This window comes from Entelurus aequoreus, linkage group LG09 (assembly GCF_033978785.1).
Source record: "Entelurus aequoreus isolate RoL-2023_Sb linkage group LG09, RoL_Eaeq_v1.1, whole genome shotgun sequence".
In the NCBI taxonomy this organism is placed as follows: Eukaryota; Metazoa; Chordata; class Actinopteri; order Syngnathiformes; family Syngnathidae; genus Entelurus; species Entelurus aequoreus.
Genome location: NC_084739.1, coordinates 69651796 through 69675453, shown reverse-complemented (window position 1 = coordinate 69675453; position 23658 = coordinate 69651796). Strand labels below are relative to the sequence as shown.

The following is a 23658-nucleotide window of genomic DNA, read 5'->3' as shown; positions in this document are numbered from 1 at the left end:
CAGGCTCAGGAGGTTATGACAATAACAATAACAATAACAACCCTGGACACTACAGGCTCAGGAGGTTATGACAATAACAATAACAATAACAATAACAATAACAATAACAACCCTGGACACTACAGTCTCAGGAGGTTATGACAATAACAATAACAATAACAATAACAACCCTGGACACTACAGGCTCAGGAGGGTTATGACAATAACAATAACAATAACAATAACAATAACAATAACAATAACAATAACAATAACAACCCTGGACACTACAGGCTCAGGAGGTTATGACAATAACAATAACAATAACAATAACAATAACAACCCTGGACACTACAGGCTCAGGAGGTTATGACAATAACAATAACAATAACAATAACAGCCTTGGACACTACAGTCTCAGGAGGTTATGACATCTGACAGCTGAGATTTGGAAGGCAGCACAAATGTACGTCAAAATGTCATATTCATTAGAGCATCCTTCAATGATTGATGGACAACCAAGTCCAAATACATTTTGCCACAAAGATTCCTTCAACTTGACACACATGTTCTTCTCAAGGTGTGTTGCCAACTGTCATGGTGATTGGGCTCAACACCCTCGAGTTACTTTCAGTGTTTTGTAGGGCCGTGTGAGAAATTTCAAGTTAATCCAATTTACGGGGTGAAACTTAAAGGGGAACTGCACTTTAATTTAGCCTTTCATTGACAATCTATGTTAGACAAGCACACACGTTTGTCTTTGTTTTATGCATTCTAACTTGGAGTAGAAGGCACGTACAAAGTGGCTAACAATGCAGCTAACAGCACTTAATATCATCCAAATATTAGTGACAGTGTTACTATTAGTGCTAATGCTGAGGAACTACAGAAGCCACAAGCAGTGAAGTTGTCACCTTGTGTAAATGCTAAATAGAAAGAGAACACAACAAATCCTTTTCAACTTATATTCAATTGAATAGACTGCAAAGACAAGATATTTCATGTTCACACTGAGAAACTTTGTTCTTTTTTGCAAATAATCATGAACTTAGAATTTAATGGCAGCAACACATGTCAAAAAAGGCATTTTTACTAGTGTGTTACATGGCCTTTCCTTTTAACAACACTCAGTAAAGGTTTGGGAACTGAGGAGACACATTTTTGAAGTGGAATTCTTTCCCATTCTTGCTTGATGTACAGCTTAAGTTGTTCAACAGTCTCCCTTCTCATATTTTAGCCTGCACACATTTTCAATGTCTGGACTACAGGCAGGCCAGTCTAGTACCCGCACTCTTTTACTATGAAGCCACGCTGTTGTAACACCTGGCTTGGCATCGTCTTGCTGAAATAAGCAGGGGCGTCCATGATAACAACATATGTTGCTCCAAAAGCTGTATGTACCTTTCAGCATTAATGGTGCCTTCACAGATGTGTAAGTTACCCATGTCTTGGCCACTAATACACCCCCATACCATCACACATGCTGCCTTTTACACTTTCACCCTAGAACATGTCTTGGCCACTAATACACCCCCATACCATCACACATGCTGCCTTTGACACTTTCACCCTAGAACAGTCCCCATGCTTCTTTTCCTCTTTGGTCCACAGTTTCCAAAAACAATTTGAAATGTGGACTCGTCAGACCACAGAACACTTTTCCACTTTGCATCAGTCCATCTTAGATGAGCTCGGGCCCAGCGAAGTGTTTCTGGGTGTTGTTGATAAATGGCTTTGACGTTGCATAGTAGAGTTTTAACTTGCACTTACAGATGTAGCGACCAACCGTAGTTACTGACAGTGGTTTTCTGAAGTGTTCCTGAGCCCATGTGGTGATATCCTTCACACACTGATGTGGCTTTTTGATGCAGTAGCGCCTGAGGGATCCAAGGTGTGTAATATCATGGCTTACGTGCAGTGATTTTTCCACATTCTCTGAACCTTTTGATGATATTACGGAGCGTAGATGGTGAAATCCCTAAATTCCTTGTTGAGAAATGTTGTTCTTAAACAGTTTGCTCAGGCATTTGTTGACAAAGTGGTGACCCTCGCCCCGTCCTTGTTTGTGAACGACTGAGCATTTCATGGAAGCTGCTTTTATACCCAATCATGGCACCCACCTGTTCCCAATTAGCCTGTTCACCTGTGGGATGCTCCAAATAAGTCTTTGATGAGCATTCCTCAACTTACTCACTCTTTTTTGCCACTTGTGCCAACTTTTTTGAAATTCCAAATGAGCTAATATTTGCAAAAAAAACAAGAAGAAGTTTCTCAGTGTGAACATGAAATATCTTGTCTTTGCAGTCTATTCAATTGAATATAAGTTGAAAAGGATTTGTCGTATTCTCTTTTTATTGAGCATTTACACAACCTGACGACTTCACTGCTTGTGGGCTTTGTAAAAGGCAACGCAGTCGTGTTTGAGGAGAAGAAACAAATAAATACAGCTATGTGAAAGAAACCTGAGGACATGGAGGATCCAGCAGGAGAGGTTTAAATACAAGGACGTAGTAAGAAAAGCAGTCACCTGTGTTGTCGTCATTGCTCACAGGTGCAGCAGCCTGCCGGGCGGGGCCTGTCACCGTGGATTCCATCTCAACTTTGACCTGCTCAGGCGACACGCTGGATGTGGCGTGTCCATTCTGGGTTCCTCTGCTGACGCCCTCGTCTGTCACAATTCACAAGACACCATCAGATGTAATTCACCATCCTCGCAGCAAATCCAGCCTTGCAGTGCTTTTATCGCGGCTGCCTTCAAAGACTCAGGAGTCAGATTCCACCATCAACTTTGTGGTGAGTTCCTACCTGCTGGGGCCCCCAAGACAGCATGGGTACATTGATAGTGTCTTCTTTGAATAATACAACTCGATTCTTGTGTGCAGACTAGTGTTGTACAGTATACCGGTACTAGTATAGTACCGGTATATGAATTATTCGGTACTATACCGACCCCCTCTAAAAAGTACCGGTTTCCCCTCCCCCCCCACTTTTTTTAACGGGAATGACAGTGCGTCATCATCACGTGGTGACATTGCTGGTTTTACAAGCAGAGGAGCATGTTGGGCAGCGCGCACACACAGAGTACTTACAAGCAGACACAGTGTGTAGACAGAAAAGGGAGAATGGACGCATTTTGGTGTAAAAAGTAAAGATAAAGGTGAAGTTATAACACTGAAACATCCTCAGGAAGAGCTGCTTTAAAACATGGCTGGCTAGCTAGCGGCTAACATACATCCACAGTGTTTTAGCTACTTCTAAACCACTAATCCTGGTCTCCATGGCGACAAATAAAGTATGTTTTTTACAAGTACCATTATCACTGGAGGACGAGGAATAGCTAAACATGCTTCACTACACACCGTAGGAGGATACAATAGCTCACCACCGTCACAATGTAAACAAATGCCATGGGTGGATCTACACCTGACATCCACTGTAATGATACCAAGTACAAGAGTGTATCTCGTCGATACTGCTATGATTACATCGATATTTATTATCATCACAAGTTTTTTTAAAATTCCTATTATATTCATAAAGTCAGTAAATACGTCCCTGGACACATGAGGACTTTGAATATGACCAATGTATGATCCTGTAACTACTTGGTATCGGATCCATACCTAAATGTGTGGTATCATCCAAAACTAATGTCAAGTATCAAAGAAGAGAAGAATAAGTGATTATTACATTTGAACAGAAGTGTAGATAGAACATGTTAAAACAGAAAATAAGCAGATATTAACAGTAAGTGAACAAGTAGATGAATAATCAATTTTTACAGTTTGTCCCTCATAATGTGTACAAAATAATAGGTGTATAAATGACACAATATGTTACTGCATACGTCAGCAGACTAATTAGGAGTCTTTGTTTGTTTACTTACTACTAAAAGACAAGTTGTCTAGTATGTTCACTATTTTATTTAAGGACTAAATTACAATAATAAACATATGTTTCATGTACACTAAGATTTTTTGTTACAATAAAGACAATAATGACATTTTTTGGGGTCGAAAAGTATGGAAATACATTTTGGTACCGGTACCAAAATATTGGTATGACTTTGACTTTCTCTATTTAGTCAAGTGTGATGTCTTCAAGATACAGAATCGCACAAAGCGTGGTTCTGCCTTTTTTGAGGTCACAAATGAGATCTTTCTTTGGTTCACTGTAATGAACTTTTATAATTAACTTTGAAATATTCACCTATGGTAGTGCTCCAGCACATCACTGGCAACTAGAGACTAGTCAGTCTTCACTAGAACAGGGCTTCTTAACCTTCTCCACCTCAAACCTCAACTTTCCCACTCGAACATTAACTCTTAATTAGTGATCTTACTCTTTTAATCGTATTCAATAATTATATCTAACCTACTCAGAGTTTACCACTTTGTCAAATGATATGAATCACAAAGATTGTCAATATTTAACACATAAACCTTAGACTTAGGTTAGGTTTATTAGCATAAGAAGTACTAACCAAATACTTTATTTTAACATACAATTATGTTAAAATAAAAGAACTACATTAATAATGAATATGTTTCTTAACTGAACTATCAATACAATTAAAGTGCAAATGAAAATAGTTTAGTCATAATTTTTGCACTTGAGACACATTTCTATGACTTTGCTCCAGACTTCTGTTTGAGATTGTCATTACTGCCACAAGTGGTGGAAAAGTGTATTACAACGGGCCTGCACTAGTACATATCACCATCACTTTATTTCTCCCAAGAAACAAAGCCACTGATTAGACTGAATGTTGATGACAGGCAACATCTAATGAATCAGGTTTGACTACAACCAAGACCAATGGAAACTCGTGTACTTGATCTCTAGTCTCGAAAATGTCCCAGGTTCCTTCTAGAAGCATGCACTACAAACCTTGTTCCGGGATGAGCACTCCTTTTTTGATGAGCTCCTCTCTGGTTTGTCTTGTTGAGATTTTTCTCTCCAGTACTAGGAAGACGAAGATGTTTGAAGTCAAAGTCTGATGGTCTGCTGGAAGATGCCAACGTTACCTTTGGAAAGATCCTGAAACCTGTCACTGGACTTCTTCTTCCTCCACTTCCAGGGTTTGAACAGTCTTCCTAGAGTGGACAGCTTGCCTCGCTGCTGCCGTGCATTGTGGGTATCGTCCACCACCACGTCGCAGCTGGCCAGTGATGACGATTTCTCCAAACCATCAACTGGAGGAACATGTGGACATGAAAATGTATTAGCCACTTTGACTACAATATTGTTTCTAGAGACTTAAGTTCGATTTTTGTTCAAATAACTCAAAGTAATGTGGAGAAAATGCTTAAAACTACAATAAAAAAAGTCATAATTTAGCAAAAATGAAGTTGTAATTTTACAAGAAGGCTCCATATTTCTTTAAAAAATAGTCAAAATGTCACATGTAAAAGTCAGGAAAACAAGTCTTAAAAAAAAATAGTCAAAACATTAAAACATTTTAAATACCACAAGAAAAAGTTATAATTTTGTGGGCATATTGTAGTTTTTACAAGAACAACAATTCAATATTTTTGTAAAATTTAAAGAAATAAAGTTGACATAAAACAAAATCAAATTTAAATTATGGAAAACAAAGAATAAAGTGTGAAAAAATCTTGAATGTTAAATGACAATTAAAGCAAAATTTGGAAAAAATTAAGTCAAAATACTACAAACACATGTTGTCATTTTGGGAGAATAGTCACACTTTTACAAGCAATAGTGCAGGGGTCACCAACGCGGTGCCCGCGGGCACCAGGTAGCCCGTAAGGACCAGATGAGTAGCCCGCTGGCCTGTTCTAAAAATAGCTCAAATAGCAGCACTTACCAGTGAGCTGCCTCTATTTTTTAAATTGTATTTATTTACTAGCAAGCTGGTCTCGCTTTGCCCGACATTTTTAATTCTAAGAGAGACAAAACTCAAATAGAATTTGAAAATCCAAGAAAATATTTTAAAGACTTGGTCTTCACTTGTTTAAATAAATTCATTTATTTTTTTACTTTGCTTCTTATAACTTTCAGAAAGACAATTTTAGAGAAAAAATACAACCTTAAAATGATTTTAGGATTTTTAAACACATATACCTTTTTACCTTTTAAATTCATTCCTCTTCTTTCCTGACAATTTAAATCAATGTTCAAGTAAATTTATTTTTTTTATTGTAAAGAATAATAAATATATTTTAATTTAATTCTTCATTTTAGCTTCTGTTTTTTCGACGAAGAATATTTGTGAAATATTTCTTCAAACTTATTATGATTAAAATTCAAAAAAATTATTCTGGCAAATCTAGAAAATCTGTAGAATCAAATTTAAATCTTATTTCAAAGTCTTTTGAATTTCTTTTAAAATTTTTGTTCTGGAAAATCTAGAAGAAATAATGATTTGTCTTTGTTAGAAATATAGCTTGGTCCAATTTGTTATATATTCTAACAAAGTGTAGATTGTATTTTAACCTATTTAAAACATGTCATCAAAATTCTAAAATTAATCTTAATCAGGAAAAATTACTAATGATGTTCCATAAATTATTTTTTAAATTTTTTCAAAATGATTCAAATTAGCTAGTTTTTCTCTTCTTTTTTTCGGTTGAATTTTGAATTTTAAAGAGTCGAAATTGAAGATAAACTATGTTTCAAAATTTAATTGTCATTTTTTTCGTGTTTTCTCCTCTTTTAAACCGTTCAATTAAGTGTAAATATCATTAATTATTAATAATAACATAGAGTTAAAGGTAAATTGAGCAAATTGGCTATTTCTGGCAATTTATTTAAGTGTTTTGAAACTGGTAGCCCTTCGCATTAATCACTACCCAAGAAGTAGCTCTTGGTTTCAAAAAGGTTGGTGACCCCTGCAATAGTGTAACTTTAACATAATGACACTGTATTCATTTTACAAGAAAAAAAAGTCTAAATATTGACTATATAGATTTTAATACACTTGTAAAAATGAAAAACAATATTTTATTTGGTTGATTAATTACAAGGATAAAGTGGTAATTTTGCTAGAATAAAAGCAGAAAGTAACATCATATTAAATGATAGCAATGTAATATTACCATTTTTTTCCCTCATAAATGAATACCTCATCTTTTACTTCTCCTAATGATAACTTTCTAGACTCAAGTCCTAATATTCCAAGAACAAACATGGCTTCATTTAGACTAAAGTGAGGTAGAAGAGACTGCACAGCACTGCAATTAGTGCACAATTAAGAAGAAGACATGAAAAGTAGTCTTAATGTTGTGCTTTCACACACTTCCTGTTCCAAATCAAAAGAAGAGTTGTTTTTATTATCGGGGGAAACAAGAAGCAAGTCAGAGGAGATTGTTTCAGCCATGTGTTTCAGTCATGTGTTTCCGTGATGTGTTCAGGTGCAACACCACTGGTTTGTTAGGGACAATTGCAACCATTCCAACATGACACTGACAACGTCTGTCTAATTAAAACAACTTCTTACTTGTTGTCATCACAACATGCTGACTTGACACCACAATTTCACGCTGGATTTCACAAGGAGGCGTTCCATTTTGTAGCAGATGACTTCAGACGGGTGAGTCAGGAAGTGGATGTGTGTGTCGAGTTGAGTAAACATGTGATTTGAAAGAGAAAGCTCCTCCTTGCACAGCAGATATTGAATGTCAGCGAGTGTTTTGTTTGTGCATTTTAATTGAAATCTCACTTCATTTATAAAGCACTTTTCATGCACAGGCAAGCACAGAGCGCTGTACAAAACAAACAACAATAATAGAAGAAGAGAAGAAAACACACACACATACACACACACACGCACGCACATTCAGCACTATTGACAATAAGGCACAAAGTAAACATGGCGTGCACTGAGGATTTGAGGTAAAACGCCACCTGTGAGGGATCCACACTGGAGAATAACTACAATTAACATGTCATATATGTACATATAATTTATCACATTTTATACTATATACATACACACATACATACATACATATATGTATGTATATATATATATATATACCGTAATTTCCGGACTATAAGCCGCTACTTTTTCCCCTCGTTCTGGTCCCTGCGGCTTATACAAGGGTGCGGCTTATATACGGCCTGTTCTTCTCCGACACCGACGAAGAGGATTTCGGTGGTTTTAGTACGCAGGAGGAAGACGATGACACAATGATTAAAGACTGACTTTTCATATACCGGTAGGCTGGTTATTTTGATAACGTACAGGCGAGCACTTTGTATTACTTTGCACCGTTGTATTATTTGTACTCTGCACGAATGCTGTTCGCCATGTCAAAGATGTGAACGTTTGATTGAACGATTGAAAGATTTATTGTTAATAAATGGGACGCTTTGCGTTCCCAAACAGTCATCTCTGTCCCGACAATCCCCTCCGTGGTAGCAGGAACCCCTATATACTACGCTAATTACACATCAAAACCCTGCGGCTTATAGTCGGGTGCGGCTTATATATGGAGCAATCTGTATTTTCCCCTAAATTTAGCTGGTGCAGCTTATAGTCTGGAAATTACGGTATATATATACAGTATATATACAGGACTGTCTCAGAAAATTAAAATATTGTGATAAAGTTCTTTATTTTGTGTAATGCAATTAAAAAAACAAAAATCTCATACATTCTGGATTCATTACACATCAACTGAAATATTGCAAGCCTTTTATTATTTTAATATTGCTGATTATGGCATACCGCTTAACAAAACTCAAAAATCGTATCTCAAAAAATGAGAATATTTCCTCAGACCAAGTTAAAAAAAAAAAGATTTGTAACAGCAAAACAAAATCAAACATTTGAAAATGTCAATGAATGCACTCGGTACTTGGTTGGGAATCCTTTTGCACAGATTACTGCATCAATGCGGCGTGTCATGGAGGCAATCAGCCTGTGGCATTGCTGAGGTGTTATGGATGCTTCATTAGCGGCCTTTAGCTCATTTGCATTATTGGGTCTGGTGTCTTTCAGCTTCTTCTTCACGATACCCCACAAATTCTCTATGGGGTTCAGGTCAGGGGAGTTGGCAGGCCAATGGAGGACAGTAATGCCATGGTCAGTACTAGGGATGATACTCGAAACCGGTTTTCCCGGTTGTTCGATAAGAAAAGAACCGAGTCCTCGGACTCGAATCCATTTTTGAGAACCGGTACCCGTTATCGAGACCACTATAGTAAAGAAAAAGAGTTGGTTCTTTATTCGAATCCCTCGGAACGACTCCCGTCCCGACCAGAAATGCTCCGTGGGACATCACAAGAAATGACGTCACGTAGCTCAGTCATTAGGCGCAGATACCGAAAGCAAGAAAAACAATGGACCGGAAAAAGCGCTCCAAGGTGTAATAAAGTTCAAAACAAAATGTATAATCCAATGAATAACTTTACTGAGAGATTTGAGCAGAGTACAAACACATGACGAACACTTTTACGACCAACCGGAAACATAGCAACCAGGCTAGCAACGCACCTCCTTTACGGCAGCTGTCGCAACATTCTTAAAGCAACCGCAGCACATACATATATATATATATACACAACATATATGACATGATCTCCCTTTTTTAACTTTTGTTTTTCTTTCCTTGTAAACGTTACAAAATCACACTGTAGATGTGTTGTCTGTCTAATTATAAATAATGCAGACGAGGCGTGTTGGCTGAGTTCTTGAAATTTACTTTCACAGCGTGCTCATAACCTCATTCTTACGTGACGACATGCAACAACACTTTTCGGGGCTACCGCGCATGCTCGTCACTCCCGTTGCATGCTGGGTAGTGTAGTTGTTATATTCCTAGCCTAGCTCATAACATCACATCTTTCCCCCAATAAAGAAATAATGTTAACTCAATAAAGTGTATTTCTTTTTTTAGCTTTAACTTTTCATTTTTTAGCATTGTAACCACATTAGCAAACAACTTTTCTCTTCCTAGAATTTTCTTTCAATAAAGAAATAAAGTGCAAAAATGTCAAAGCATCATAACAAACAGTTATGTCAAATAGCAGCAGAAGTGCACTTTTTGGAGAGCTGTATTATTTCCAGTTTTGTGCCCAAGGGACTGATTTTATTTAACACTATATTATTATTTATACACATATAGTGATCACAGAGACAGCTTGTTTTTGTGTTACTGTATATATTTGTTTCTCTGAAAAATCACACTTAATATACTTTGGGTAACAACAGTCAATTTTTTTTTTTTTTTTTTTTTTTTAAGGGGGGTAACAGTCAATATTTATTTATTAGATTTAATTTTTTTCTTATATAATAAAAGTGAGCTTTTGTTAAACCAAATATTGTGTGTTTTTTTCCATATACAACAACCTATCTGGACTCGATAAGAGAATCGATAAGGAATCGGTTCGATAAGAGGATTCGATAATAGACTCGAACTCGATAATTTCTTATCAAACATCATCCCTAGTCAGTACACCAGTTACTGCTGGTTTTGGCACTGTGGGCGGGTGCCAGATCATGCTGGAAAATCAGTTGATAAAACATTGTCCTTTACAATTATAAAAGCTTTTTACAAAAATCTACTACTCTGCTTGCATGTCAGCAGACTGGGGTAGATCCTGCTGAAATCCTATGTATTGAATGAATAGAGAATCCTTTTGAATCGGGAAAAAAATCGTTTTTGAATCGAGAATCTTGTTGAATTAAAAAAAAAAAAATCGATTTTGAATCGAATCGTGACCCCAAGAATCGATATTGAATCGAATCGTGGGACGCCCAAAGATTGACAGCCCTAATACTTGACATTAGTTTTGGATGATACCACACATTTAGGTATGGATCTGATACCAAGTACTGTAGTTACAGGATCATACATTGGTCATATTCAAAGTCCTCATGTGTCCATATTTACTGACTTTATAAACATAATTAGGGCTGCGACTAACGATTAATTTGATAATCGATTAATCTGTCGATTATTACTTCGATTCGTCGATTAATAATCGGATAAAAGAGACAAACTACATTTCTATCCTTTCCAGTATTTTATTGAAAAAAAACAGCATACTGGCACCATACTTATTTTGATTATTGTTTCTCAGCTGTTTGTACATGTTGCAGTTTATAAATAAAGGTTTATTTAAAAAAATAATAATAATAAAATAAATTTTAAAAATTAAAAAAAAGCTTCTGCGCATGCGCATAGCATAGATCCAACGAATCGATGACTAAATTAATCGGCAACTATTTTTTATAATCGATTTTAATCGATTTAATCGATTAGTTGTTGCAGTCCTAAACATAATATACATTTTCAAAAAAAGGAAAAAAGATTTTCTGACACTGAAAAACATCAAAGTAATCATCGTAGTATCGACTAGAGTAGTATCGCTCTTGTACTTGGTATCATTGCAGTGGATGTCAGGTGTAGATCCACCCATGGCATTTGTTTACATTGTGACGGTGGTGAGCTATTGTATCCTCCTACGGTGTGTAGTGAAGCATGTTTAGCTATTCCTCCTCCTCCAGTGATAATGGGTACGTGTGAGAAACTTACTTTGTCGCCATGGAGGCCAGGATTAGCTATTTAGAAGTAGCTAAAACACTGTGGATGGACGTTAGCCGCTAGCTAGCTAGCCATGTCTTAAAGCACCTCTTCCTGAGGGTGTTTCAGTGTTATAACTTCACCTTTATCTTTACTTTTTACACCAAAATGCGTCCATTCTCCCTTTTCTGTCTACACACTGTGTCTGCTTGTAAGTACTCTGTGTGTGTGCGCTGCCGTACATGCTCCTCTGCTTGTAAAAACCAGCAATGTCACCACGCGACGGTGTGCCGTCATGCCTGGGAAGTGGTACTTTTCAAACGGAGTATAGTACTGTTTTTGATTCATTAGTACCGAGATACTGTACTATACCAGTACCGGTATAGCGTACAACCCTACCTGGGACTGGGACACAGTCCTGGAGAGGTCAGCCTGCTACTACAAACAGGAAGACAGTGTTTAAAAAGAGTTTCAATCAGCTGAGCAGACACGTGACAGCAACGTTATGTAACAACCTCTGAGCAAGGCAACAGTTGTGTAGCACACTAACACACAGGTCTGGCAACAGTTGTGTAGCACACTAACACACAGGTCTGGCAACAGTTGTGTAGCACACTAACACACAGGTCTGGCTATAGGAATAACAAAGTTGCATCATTTTGTGATTAGTGTACGCATGAAAATAAGTCAAAATACAAAGTTGTAATTTCGTCACAAAATAGTCTGAATTAAGAAAATGAAGTCTACATTTTGTAATAAAAAGACTGCAAAATTAAAAAAGAAGTCAATATGTGTGCAATAACTTTTTATGATAAAAATGTCTTCATTTCAAGGAGGAGAAATATTATTTCCTGTGGTAGTATTCATTGCTGTTTATGTGTTGTGAGGCAGGAAGAAGGGGAGAGGAAAGGGAGAGGCTTCCTTCCTCTGCAGCAAACAGAGGAAGAAGGATTCAGGGTGACAACGACTGAGTGGGGAAACTCAAACCTTGGACACGCAAACCAAAGCAGGTCAAAGGAGGAGGAAGTGATTGCAATGTAGGCTGGAAATGAGCTGCAGTTCTAACACTTACAAAGTAGGTCAGAGCCCTTAAACCTGGATTCTGTGAGGACCTCGAGGTGTGGATTATGTTGCAGCATGCAATTGTTTACTAAAGGTCACGCATACAACCACTTCCCCTTCCTCTAATACATTTAAGAAGGATGCAACATAAATGTTACCCATGGAGTTTATTTACATAAATCTAGCCCCTAAATTACCCAAATGAAGACGTGTTGGCATCACAGACCTGCAGACAAATTGTAAAGCATCTAAAATTGATTTACACAAAGACTCGAGAGGTTCTTTATGCAATTAAGACTTCACGTGTGTGCAGTTCTGAATGGAAAATATGCATGTGCAACACAATCTGCACACTGACACTATCTGAGGAAGTGGAATGATGAAATAAAAGACTCGCCAAAAGCATGTCAAGATGGTAATGAGAGGAAACACTCAGTAGTCACACTGGGATTATTCATTGATTACATTTCTGCCATTACAACAATATTAATGCTCTGAGAGTCCATCCATCCATCCATTTTTTACCGCTTATTCCCCTCGGGGTCGCGGGGGGGGGGGGGGGGGGGGGGGGGCTGGAGCCTATCTCAGCTACAATCGGGCGGAAGGCGGTGTATACCTTGGACAAGTCGCCACCTCATCGCAGGGCTGCTCTGAGAGTAACATAACATAATGTAGAGCAGGGGTCACCAACCTTTTTGAAAGCAAGAGCTACTTCTTGGGTAGTGATTAATGCGAAGGGCTACCAGTTTGATACACACTTAAATAAATTGCCGGAAATAGCCAATTTGCTCAATTTACCTTCAACTCTATGTTATTATTAATAATTAATGATATTTACACTTAATTGAACGGTTTAAAAGAGGAGAAAACATGAAAAAAATGACAATTAAATTTTGAAACATAGTTTATCTTCAATTTCGACTCTTTAAAATTCAAAATTCAACCGAAAAAAAGAAGACAAAAACTAGCTAATTTGAATCTTTTTGAAAAAATTAAAAAAAGAATTTATGGAACATCATTAGTCATTTTTCCTGATTAAGATTAATTTTAGAATTTTGATAACATGTTTTAAATAGGTTAAAATCCAATCTACACTTTGTTAGAATATATAACAAATTGGACCAAGCTATATTTCTAACAAAGAAAAATCATTATTTCTTCTAGATTTTCCAGAACAAAAATTTTAAAAGAAATTCAAAAGACTTTGAAATAAGATTTAAATTTGATTCTACAGATTTTCTAGATTTGCCAGATTTTTTTTTTTTAATTCTAATCATAATAAGTTTGAAGAAATATTTCACAAATATTCTTCGTCGAAAAAACAGAAGCTAAAATGAAGAATTAAATTAAAATTGATTTATTATTCTTTACAATAATTTTTTTTTTACTTGAACATTGATTTAAATTGTCAGGAAAGAAGAGGAAGGAATTCAAAAGGTAAAAAGGTATATGTGTTTAAAAATCCTAAAATCATTTTTAAGGTTGTATTTTTTCTCTAAAATTGTCTTTCTAAAAGTTATAAGAAGCAAAGTAAAAAAATGTATGAATGTATTTAAACAAGTGAAGACCAAGTCTTTAAAATATTTTCTTGGATTTTCAAATTCTATTTGAGTTTTGTCTCTCTTAGAATTAAAAATGTCAGGCAAAGCGAGACCAGCTTGCTAGTAAATAAATACAATTTAAAAAATAGAGGCAGCTCACTGGTAAGTGCTGCTATTTGAGCTATTTTTAGAACAGGCCAGCGGGCTACTCATCTGGTCCTTACGGGCTACCTGGTGCCCGCGGGCACCGCGTTGGTGACCCCTGGTGTAGAGTATACATTTGACGGTGAAGACCATTTGTCAAAAACTAACTCCACGACAAACACTGCAAGTGAACAAAGTTGGAGCATAATCACAATTAGGAACGTACTACGGTTTTAACGTTCAGTTCATTTCAGGTACAGTAAGAGAACAACATCAACACAGCTGCAATGATTACTTATTCTCTTTAAAAACTTAGTATATCAGAATGTGGAACTAATGTAGCAGGAGAGTGGTAAAACAAGTTGACTTGATATGCTAAATTGTGTTTCATTGTACCCATAAAACCAGTGTTTTCAACCACTGCTGATAACACTGAAAATATGCAATTTCACCAAATTGGCCCAAAAAATATTTAGAAAGGTGCCATTGTTGGGTGTCTGTGCTGTCTGCTGGTGGGCAGAGTGAGCATGTAATACCCCTCCATATCAGCAGGTGTGTACATAGACATCTTCTAAGGGTACGCAGCATGGAGCGCCACTGCCTACTGGCGCTGATGAGACGCGGGGCCGCCATCTTGGAGTGGTGATCCGCTCCACTCAATTCATTTGGCAGGAGCAATGAACGCATTTAATTCATCTTACCTCACTGAATACCACTGATTTTCACACATGTTTTTGTCATACGTATAACTATGATAAAGGACACATGTTTTATTATTCATAGTTTGCTTAACAGTAATAGAATATTCTTATATGCTATGAGTGACCAGACGTCCCAGATCAAAACTGGGAATATAACAGTCAGATATTTTTAAGTTGAAGAAAGAATATGATTAGGTTATATATACACTACCGTTCAAAAGTTTGGGGTTACATTGAAATGTCCTTATTTTTGAAGGAAAAGCACTGTACTTTTCAATGAAGATAAATTTAAGCTAGTCTTAACTTTAAAGAAATACACTCTATACATTGCTAATGTGGTAAATGACTATTCTAGCTGCAAATGTCTGGTTTTTGGTGCAATATCTACATAGGTGTATAGAGGCCCATTTCCAGCAACTATCACTCCAGTGTTCTAATGGTACAATGTGTTTGCTCATTGGCTCAGAAGGCTAATTGATGATTAGAAAACCCTTGCGCAATCATGTTCACACATCTGAAAACAGTTTAGCTCGTTACAGAAGCTACAAAACGGACCTTCCTTTGAGCAGATTGAGTTTCTGGAGCATCACATCTGTGGGGTCAATTGAACACTCAAAATGGCCAGAAAAAGAGAACTTTCATCTGGAACTCGACAGTCTATTCTTGTTCTTAGAAATGAAGGCTATTCCACAAAATTGTTTGGGTGACCCCAAACTTTTGAACAGTCGTGTACATGCGTATATCATACATAAAAATTGGGTTGGAAAGCTAGATTAAATTTAGACTTGTATAATACTGTATAGCCATGTCCATCTGATTGTCTAGTTAGCTAACATATATTGCCCCCCTACACAATCTGGACTGAGGTCCTAACTTTTAGCCCTGTTGGCTTTTACAATCTTTATCTTCATCATTTATTTCAACTTTATGTTATTCAAGTATGACATTTTTAAATGTAATTAATTTAATTGACAAGCAATTCTATTATGGTCATACTCTTGTTTGCTAGCGGCTAGGATTTCAGTACTATTGAAGATCTTTGCTCCTTCTCAACTCTGTGCTAATGTTCTTTTCAGAAAATTACAACCAATAGTACGTTAATGTTAAATCTTACTTGTGAAAAGTAATCCCCCGATTCCTATTTTCAACAGTCCGCTCATTTGAGCAGGAAAACGCTGAACACCATCTTTGTTTTCTACCTGTCAACTGTCAGTTTAGCATCTTTGTTTTCTACCTGTCAACTGTCAGTTTAGCATCTTTGTTTTCTACCTGTCAACTGTCAGTTTAGCATTTTTCTTTTCTACCTGTCAACTGTCAGTTTAGCATCTTTGTTTTCTACCTGTCAACTGTCAGTTTAGCATCTTTGTTTTCTACCTGTCAACTGTCAGTTTAGCATTTTTCTTTTCTACCTGTCAACTGTCAGTTTAGCATCTTTGTTTTCTACCTGTCAACTGTCCGTTTAGCATCTTTGTTTTCTACCTGTCAACTGTCAGTTTAGCATCTTTGTTTTCTACCTGTCAACTGTCCGTTTAGCATCTTTGTTTTCTACCTGTCAACTGTCAGTTTAGCATATTTGTTTTCTACCTGTCAACTGTCAGTTTAGCATCTTTGTTTTCTACCTGTCAACTGTCAGTTTAGCATCTTTGTTTTCTACCTGTCAACTGTCAGTTTAGCATCTTTGTTTTCTACCTGTCAACTGTCAGTTTAGCATCTTTGTTTTCTACCTGTCAACTGTCAGTTTAGCATCTTTGTTTTCTACCTGTCAACTGTCAGTTTAGCATCTTTGTTTTCTACCTGCCAACTGTCCGTTTAGCATCTTTGTTTTCTACCTGTCAACTGTCAGTTTAGCATCTTTGTTTTCTACCTGTCAACTGTCCGTTTAGCATCTTTGTTTTCTACCTGTCAACTGTCAGTTTAGCATCTTTGTTTTCTACCTGCCAACTGTCAGTTTAGCATCTTTGTTTTCTACCTGTCAACTGTCAGTTTAGCATCTTTGTTTTCTACCTGCCAACTGTCCGTTTAGCATCTTTGTTTTCTACCTGTCAACTGTCAGTTTAGCATCTTTGTTTTCTACCTGTCAACTGTCAGTTTAGGCTGCTCACCGGCTCCTCATCACCACTTCAATATGGCGGCCCAATTTCTCGCGTCACAGCAGCCAATGCTGCGTCTACTTATAACATGTCTATGGCTGTGTAGGCCTACTTTGAGAACTAGTGGTGCATTAGTGGTTATGGTTTCAATTCATATTGAACAATTGCGTCATATTTGGTCAATATACGCTACTGAGTGTCATTTGTTAACATTTTCTAAATTTAAAAAAATGTGCTTCGGCTCAAAAAAGGTTGAACAACACTGCATTAAACCATATCAAATTGTATTTACAATCCACAAAGTATATGTAACCAAACATCACAAACGACGGCCATTTCGAATATTTCGCTATTTCGTAGATTGGAGGTCAGAGGACGTCAGGATGGGAACGCGCCTGCACTCTGACCATATCAGCAGATCAGTCATACAGGAAATGTGCAAAATTAGAAAGAGATGTGCTGTTCATTGCACGTATGTTTTTCTTCTTTTATGCATTCTAAATCGTAAATAAATACATAAAAAGTCTGCTAACCATTGAGTCAATGGGGGCTTTCCACAAAGCCTCTAAATAAGCATCCAACGCCAGCAAACAATACTCTATTTACATACCGTGACCTGAATATTAAGCAAGTTATATTGTTATTATAAACTTTAACGCAGACAAACTATTTTTAGCAGCGCATTGATAACAGAATGATGTTGCTGCTGCATCGTGCCTTGGATCGTCAAAAGTTATTCTGGATTATATATCATCACTCTCATCTGAATAATAGCCATAAATCTAGAAGTTGTTCATCTGTGACATTGGATGTATACCTGGAGATGGAGACAAGCAGCTTCCATGAAATGCTCAGTCATTCACAAACAAGGACGGGGCGAGGGTCACCACTTTTGTCAACAAATGCCTGAGCAAATTGTTTAAGAACATTTCTCAACAAGGAATTTAGGGATTTCACCATCTACGCTCCGTAATATCATCAAAAGGTTCAGAGAATCCGGAGAAATCACTGCACGTAAAACCATGATATTACGGACCTTGGATCCCCTTCAGGCGGTACTGCATCAAAAAGCCACATCAGCGTGTAAAGGATATCACCACATGGGCTCAGGAACACTTCAGAAAACCACTGTCAGTAACTACAGTTGGTCGCTACATCTGTAAGTGCAAGTTAAAATTCTACTATGCAAAGTCAAAGCCATTTATCAACAACACCCAGAAACGCTTCACTGGGCCCGAGCTCATCTAAGATGGACTGATGCAAAGTGGAAAAGTGTTCTGTGGTCTGACGAGTCCACATTTTATATACATTTATTTTACAAGTAAAATTCGGTCTTTATCAAACTCCAGTATAAACTGGACGTCACTCGCATGCGCAGTTCGATAAAGTGAAAAGAAAGGATGGATTCTGTAAATAAAGAAGGAAGTCGCTGCTACACGAGACAAGATGAGCGTGTTAGTGGATTTGTGGCGTAGCTGCTGTGAAGAAGAGGACTGCAAAAAATGACTTGCATTGCCGGTTAGACTTTAGTCCCATTTGAAAAGATCAGATTCCAAGAGGATTCGGACAATCTCCAGAGTTTTTACAGGCAGAAAATAATATGATCTGTGTCACTTGAGGACAAAACAATCAGACTTGGTGTGCAGTACAAAAGGAGCCTATGAGTGAGGACCAACAGGAAGTGGCAAATCTATCCAAGGTGACCACAACACATCAACACAGGGCTTTAGGGTCCATAGCTCGGTAGTCAGCACGCACGCCTCTCGTGTGGACGTGTGTTCGAGTCTGGTGTGGAGCGGAATGCAAATGGTCGGAGGGTGTGTCAGTCTGCGGTGGAGGGTGTGTCAGTCCGTGGTGGAGGAGGGTGTGTCAGTCCAGGGTGGAGGAAGGTGTGTCAGTCCATGGTGGAGGAAGGTGTGTCAGTCCATGGTGGACTTTTTATTCCAACAGACTCTCGCGCCGTACCTGCCATCAAAACTCTAAAGACCGACTGCACAGTTCCTGTCTTCACAATAAAAGCACTGCTTCATGCTGTGTTAAACATGCTTGTATTAGCATTAAACATATTTACCTCTCTTCCATCAATATAAATGATGTACCGTATTTCCTTGAATAGCCGCCGGGGCGCTAATTAATTTAAAACCTCTTCTCGCTTCGGCGTTTACCAAAAGCATGCGGGATTGGCAAGCATGCGCTAATTATTTTAGTGGACCCCGACTTAAACAAGTTGAACAACTTATTCGGGTGTTACCATTTAGTGGTCAATTGTACGGAATATGTACTGTACTGTGTAACCTACTAATAAAAGTCTCAATCAATCAATCAATTTTAAAACCTCTTCTCACTCCGGCGCTTACCTTATCATGAAAATCACATTTAATTAAAAAAATGTTACTATGGTCTTACCTTTAGCTATAAATGAGTCCATGCGCAGCTCCTATAGAAGTCTTCCTTATCTTTCTTCAGTTTTAAAAGTCTCTCTGTCTCGATGGAGATCTTCCTTTTAAGTATTACCTCCTGCTTCGATTGAAAGTCCAGTTTAGAAAACTGTTTTATTTTAGATATGTAATCCTCCATGGTAAAAGTGCAAGCAAACAATGGCTGCTCACTCTTGCTGCGTGTTGTCTTCTTCTGCAGCACCGGTCTTCTGCAGTACCAGCAGTCGCAAGAAGGATCACTAGCGCCCTCTACCACCAGGAGGCGGAAGTCATTTAATGACTCATATTTGACCTGGCGGAAGTGCCAAGCATGCGCTAATTATTTTGCGAAACGAGTTTGACCCGGCTGTAATTCTAGGCAGGCGAATACTATATTCCCGGCGGCAATTCAAGGAAATACGGTATATGAATCATCACAAATACTTGCTACATTGGAAAGTAGCTGGCCTGCAGACTTGACTACATCATGTGACCAGACTTGACTACACCATGTGACCAGACTTGACTACATCATGTGACCAGACTTGACTACACCATGTGACCAGACTTGACTACATCATGTGACCAAACTTGACTACACCATGTGACCAGACTTGACTACACCATGTGACCAGACTTGACTACATCATGTGACCAGACTTGACTACACCATGTGACCAGACTTGACTACACCATGTGACCAGACTTGACTACATCATGTGTGAATGTGCAAACATAGAAGACATGAAGTCAGTCTGTCAGGTCTAACAGGTTCTAGTCTGCGGCTCTAGATCCCACTAGACTAGATCACATGTCACACAGTGTCACTAGACCAGATCACACTAGACTAGATCATGTGACACAGTGTCACTAGACTAGATCACACTAGACTAGATCCGGTGTCACAGGGTGTCACTAGACTAGATCACACTACACTAGATTACATGTCACACAGTGTCACTAGACTAGATCACACTACACTAGATCACACTAGACTTGATCACATGTCACACAGTGTCAGTAGACTAGATCACACTAGACTAGATCACGTGGTGCTATGTCCTCAAGCTAAAGCCACTCACAATTGTTCGCCACTTCTGTAAACAACGCGGCAGCTAGCATGCAAGTTGCTAAAGGCAAAGTTGAAGTAAACTCGGGAGAAGTCGACACTAAGTGGAAGTAAACTCGGGAGAAGTCGACACTAAGTGGAAGTAAACTCGGGAGAAGTCGACACTAAGTTGAAGTAAACTCGGGAGAAGTCGACACTAAGTGGAAGTAAACTCGGGAGAAGTCGACACTAAGTGGAAGTAAACTCGGGAGAAGTCGACACTAAGTGGAAGTAAACTCGGGAGAAGTCGACACTAAGTGGAAGTAAACACGGGAGAAGTCGACACTAAGTGGAAGTAAACTCGGGAGAAGTCGACACTAAGTGGAAGTAAACACGGGAGAAGTCGACACTAAGTGGAAGTAAACTCGGGAGAAGTCGACACTAAGTGGAAGTAAACTCGGGAGAAGTCGACACTAAGTGGAAGTAAACTCGGGAGAAGTCGACACTAAGTTGAAGTAAACTCGGGAGAAGTCGACACTAAGTGGAAGTAAACTCGGGAGAAGTCGACACTAAGTTGAAGTAAACTCGGGAGAAGTCGACACTAAGTGGAAGTAAACTCGGGAGAAGTCGACACTAAGTGGAAGTAAACTCGGGAGAAGTCGACACTAAGTTGAAGTAAACTCGGGAGAAGTCGACACTAAGTGGAAGTAAACTCGGGAGAAGTCGACACTAAGTGGAAGTAAACTCGGGAGAAGTCGACACTAAGTGGAAGTAAACTCGGGAGAAGTCGACACTAAGTGGAAGTAAACACGGGAGAAGTCGACACTAAGTGGAAGTAAACTCGGGAGAAGTCGACACTAAGTGGAAGTAAACACGGGAGAAGTCGACACTAAGTGGAAGTAAACTCGGGAGAAGTCGACACTAAGTGGAAGTAAACCCGGGAGAAGTCGACACTAAGTGGAAGTAAACTCGGGAGAAGTCGACACTAAGTTGAAGTAAACTCGGGAGAAGTCGACACTAAGTGGAAGTAAACTCGGGAGAAGTCGACACTAAGTGGAAGTAAACTCGGGAGAAGTCGACACTAAGTGGAAGTAAACTCGGGAGAAGTCGACACTAAGTGGAAGTAAACTCGGGAGAAGTCGACACTAAGTGGAAGTAAACCCGGGAGAAGTCGACACTAAGTTGAAGTAAACTCGGGAGAAGTCGACACTAAGTGGAAGTAAACTCGGGAGAAGTCGACACTAAGTGGAAGTAAACTCGGGAGAAGTAGACACTAAGTGGAAGTAAACTCGGGAGAAGTCGACACTAAGTTGAGGTAAACCCGGGAGAAGTCGACACTAAGTGGAAGTAAACCCGGGAGAAGTCGACACTAAGTTGAAGTAAACTCGGGAGAAGTCAACACTAAGTGGAAGTAAACTCGGGAGAAGTCGACACTAAGTTGAAGTAAACCCGGGAGAAGTCGACACTAAGTGGAAGTAAACTCGGGAGAAGTCGACACTAAGTGGAAGTAAACTCGGGAGAAGTCGACACTAAGTGGAAGTAAACTCGGGAGAAGTCGACACTAAGTGGAAGTAAACCCGGGAGAAGTCGACACTAAGTTGAAGTAAACTCGGGAGAAGTCGACACTAAGTGGAAGTAAACTCGGGAGAAGTCGACACTAAGTGGAAGTAAACTCGGGAGAAGTCGACACTAAGTGGAAGTAAACTCGGGAGAAGTCGACACTAAGTGGAAGTAAATTCGGGAGAAGTCGACACTAAGTTGAAGTAAACTCGGGAGAAGTCGACACTAAGTGGAAGTAAACTCGGGAGAAGTCGACACTAAGTTGAAGTAAACTCAGGAGAAGTCGACACTAAGTGGAACTAAACTCGGGAGAAGTCGACACTAAGTTGAAGTAAACTCGGGAGAAGTCGACACTAAGTGGAAGTAAACTCGGGAGAAGTCGACACTAAGTTGAAGTAAACTCGGGAGAAGTCGACACTAAGTGGAAGTAAACTCGGGAGAAGTCGACACTAAGTGGAAGTAAACTCGGGAGAAGTCGACACTAAGTGGAAGTAAACTCGGGAGAAGTCGACACTAAGTGGAAGTAAACTCGGGAGAAGTCGACACTAAGTGGAAGTAAACTCGGGAGAAGTCGACACTTCCTGCGGGCGAAGCAAGCAGTTGAAGCCGGAAACAAGCACTCACCGCCGGCTGGGTCAGACACGGAAGACACGGAAGAGGTCTGGCCCATCTTCGGCTGGCCGGGTCAGGGACCTCAGGCTCGACCCCCGCGCCGCGATCAGCGCTCCTTATCGCCGCATAGATCCTGGCAGCGAGCGGCCTGGGAGGTCATGTCCGCCTCGGCTGGAACTTTCTTCGGCCGCCTGTGAGAGAATAACCCGCCCTCCTCTTCCTCTTCCTCTTCCTCTTCCTGCTACTGCTGGGATGCTGGGGCTGGCCAGGCCGATACTAACATCGACCGCGTAGATACCAAAGGTAGTGTAACCGAGGGTTGATATATGTCGCCTATACTGTATAAAAGTACAAAATAACAAACACGGAGGCTCCACTTTTACACCAGGACCACTTTATTTCCTTTGTTTTCAAAACTCCGCTCCACCACAACGTGTCACCACTTCCGCTCTTAGCGCCTTCAAAATAAGAGCTCAAGGCATATACTGTATAATAGCTTATAACAGAAACTTAACATCACAAAGAAGCAAGTCCATAAAAAGCACGTTACAGTAGTATCGGGGTTGGATTGATTTTGTTACATTTATATATTCTTGACAAACTCTGACATTTATTTCGCCTAAAATCTTAGTCACATGTTTTCAATTTGATTTTAAATTACTCTTATGTTAGATCAATGCTAACATGTTTTTGGCTTAAATTCTTTGTCCTGCATTTTCTAAATCACCAAATCATTACAGCACTGGTTCTCAAACTTTTGTTTTACCAAACACCATCAAAATACTTGGCTCTATAAGTACACCATGATATCACACACATATTCATTAAGTATCACCATGATATCACACACTAAAATACAGTAACATAGTAGACCTACGTATTCATTAAGTACCACCATAATGACAACATTAAATACAGTAGTGTAGTAGACCTAAGTATTTATTAAGTACCACCATAATGACAACATTAAACACAGTAGTGTAGTAGACCTAAGTATTCATTAAGTACC

General features: G+C 38.8%; 1 protein-coding gene across 1 annotated transcript in view; it reads right to left on the bottom strand.

The window, feature by feature from the left end:
* The window catches only part of phactr2 (phosphatase and actin regulator 2), a 45961-nt gene extending 22984 nt beyond the window's left edge, over positions 1-22977 (bottom strand). The window contains exons 1-4 of the mRNA XM_062059263.1: positions 22662-22977; positions 5007-5174; positions 4870-4944; positions 2507-2647 (exon numbers count right to left, since the gene is read on the bottom strand). Coding sequence (XP_061915247.1) covers positions 2507-2647; positions 4870-4944; positions 5007-5174; positions 22662-22707 — 430 coding nt within the window. The 5' untranslated portion in view covers positions 22708-22977. The remainder of the gene's footprint in view (positions 1-2506; positions 2648-4869; positions 4945-5006; positions 5175-22661) is intronic.
* Between the last annotated feature and the right edge of the window lie 681 nt (positions 22978-23658).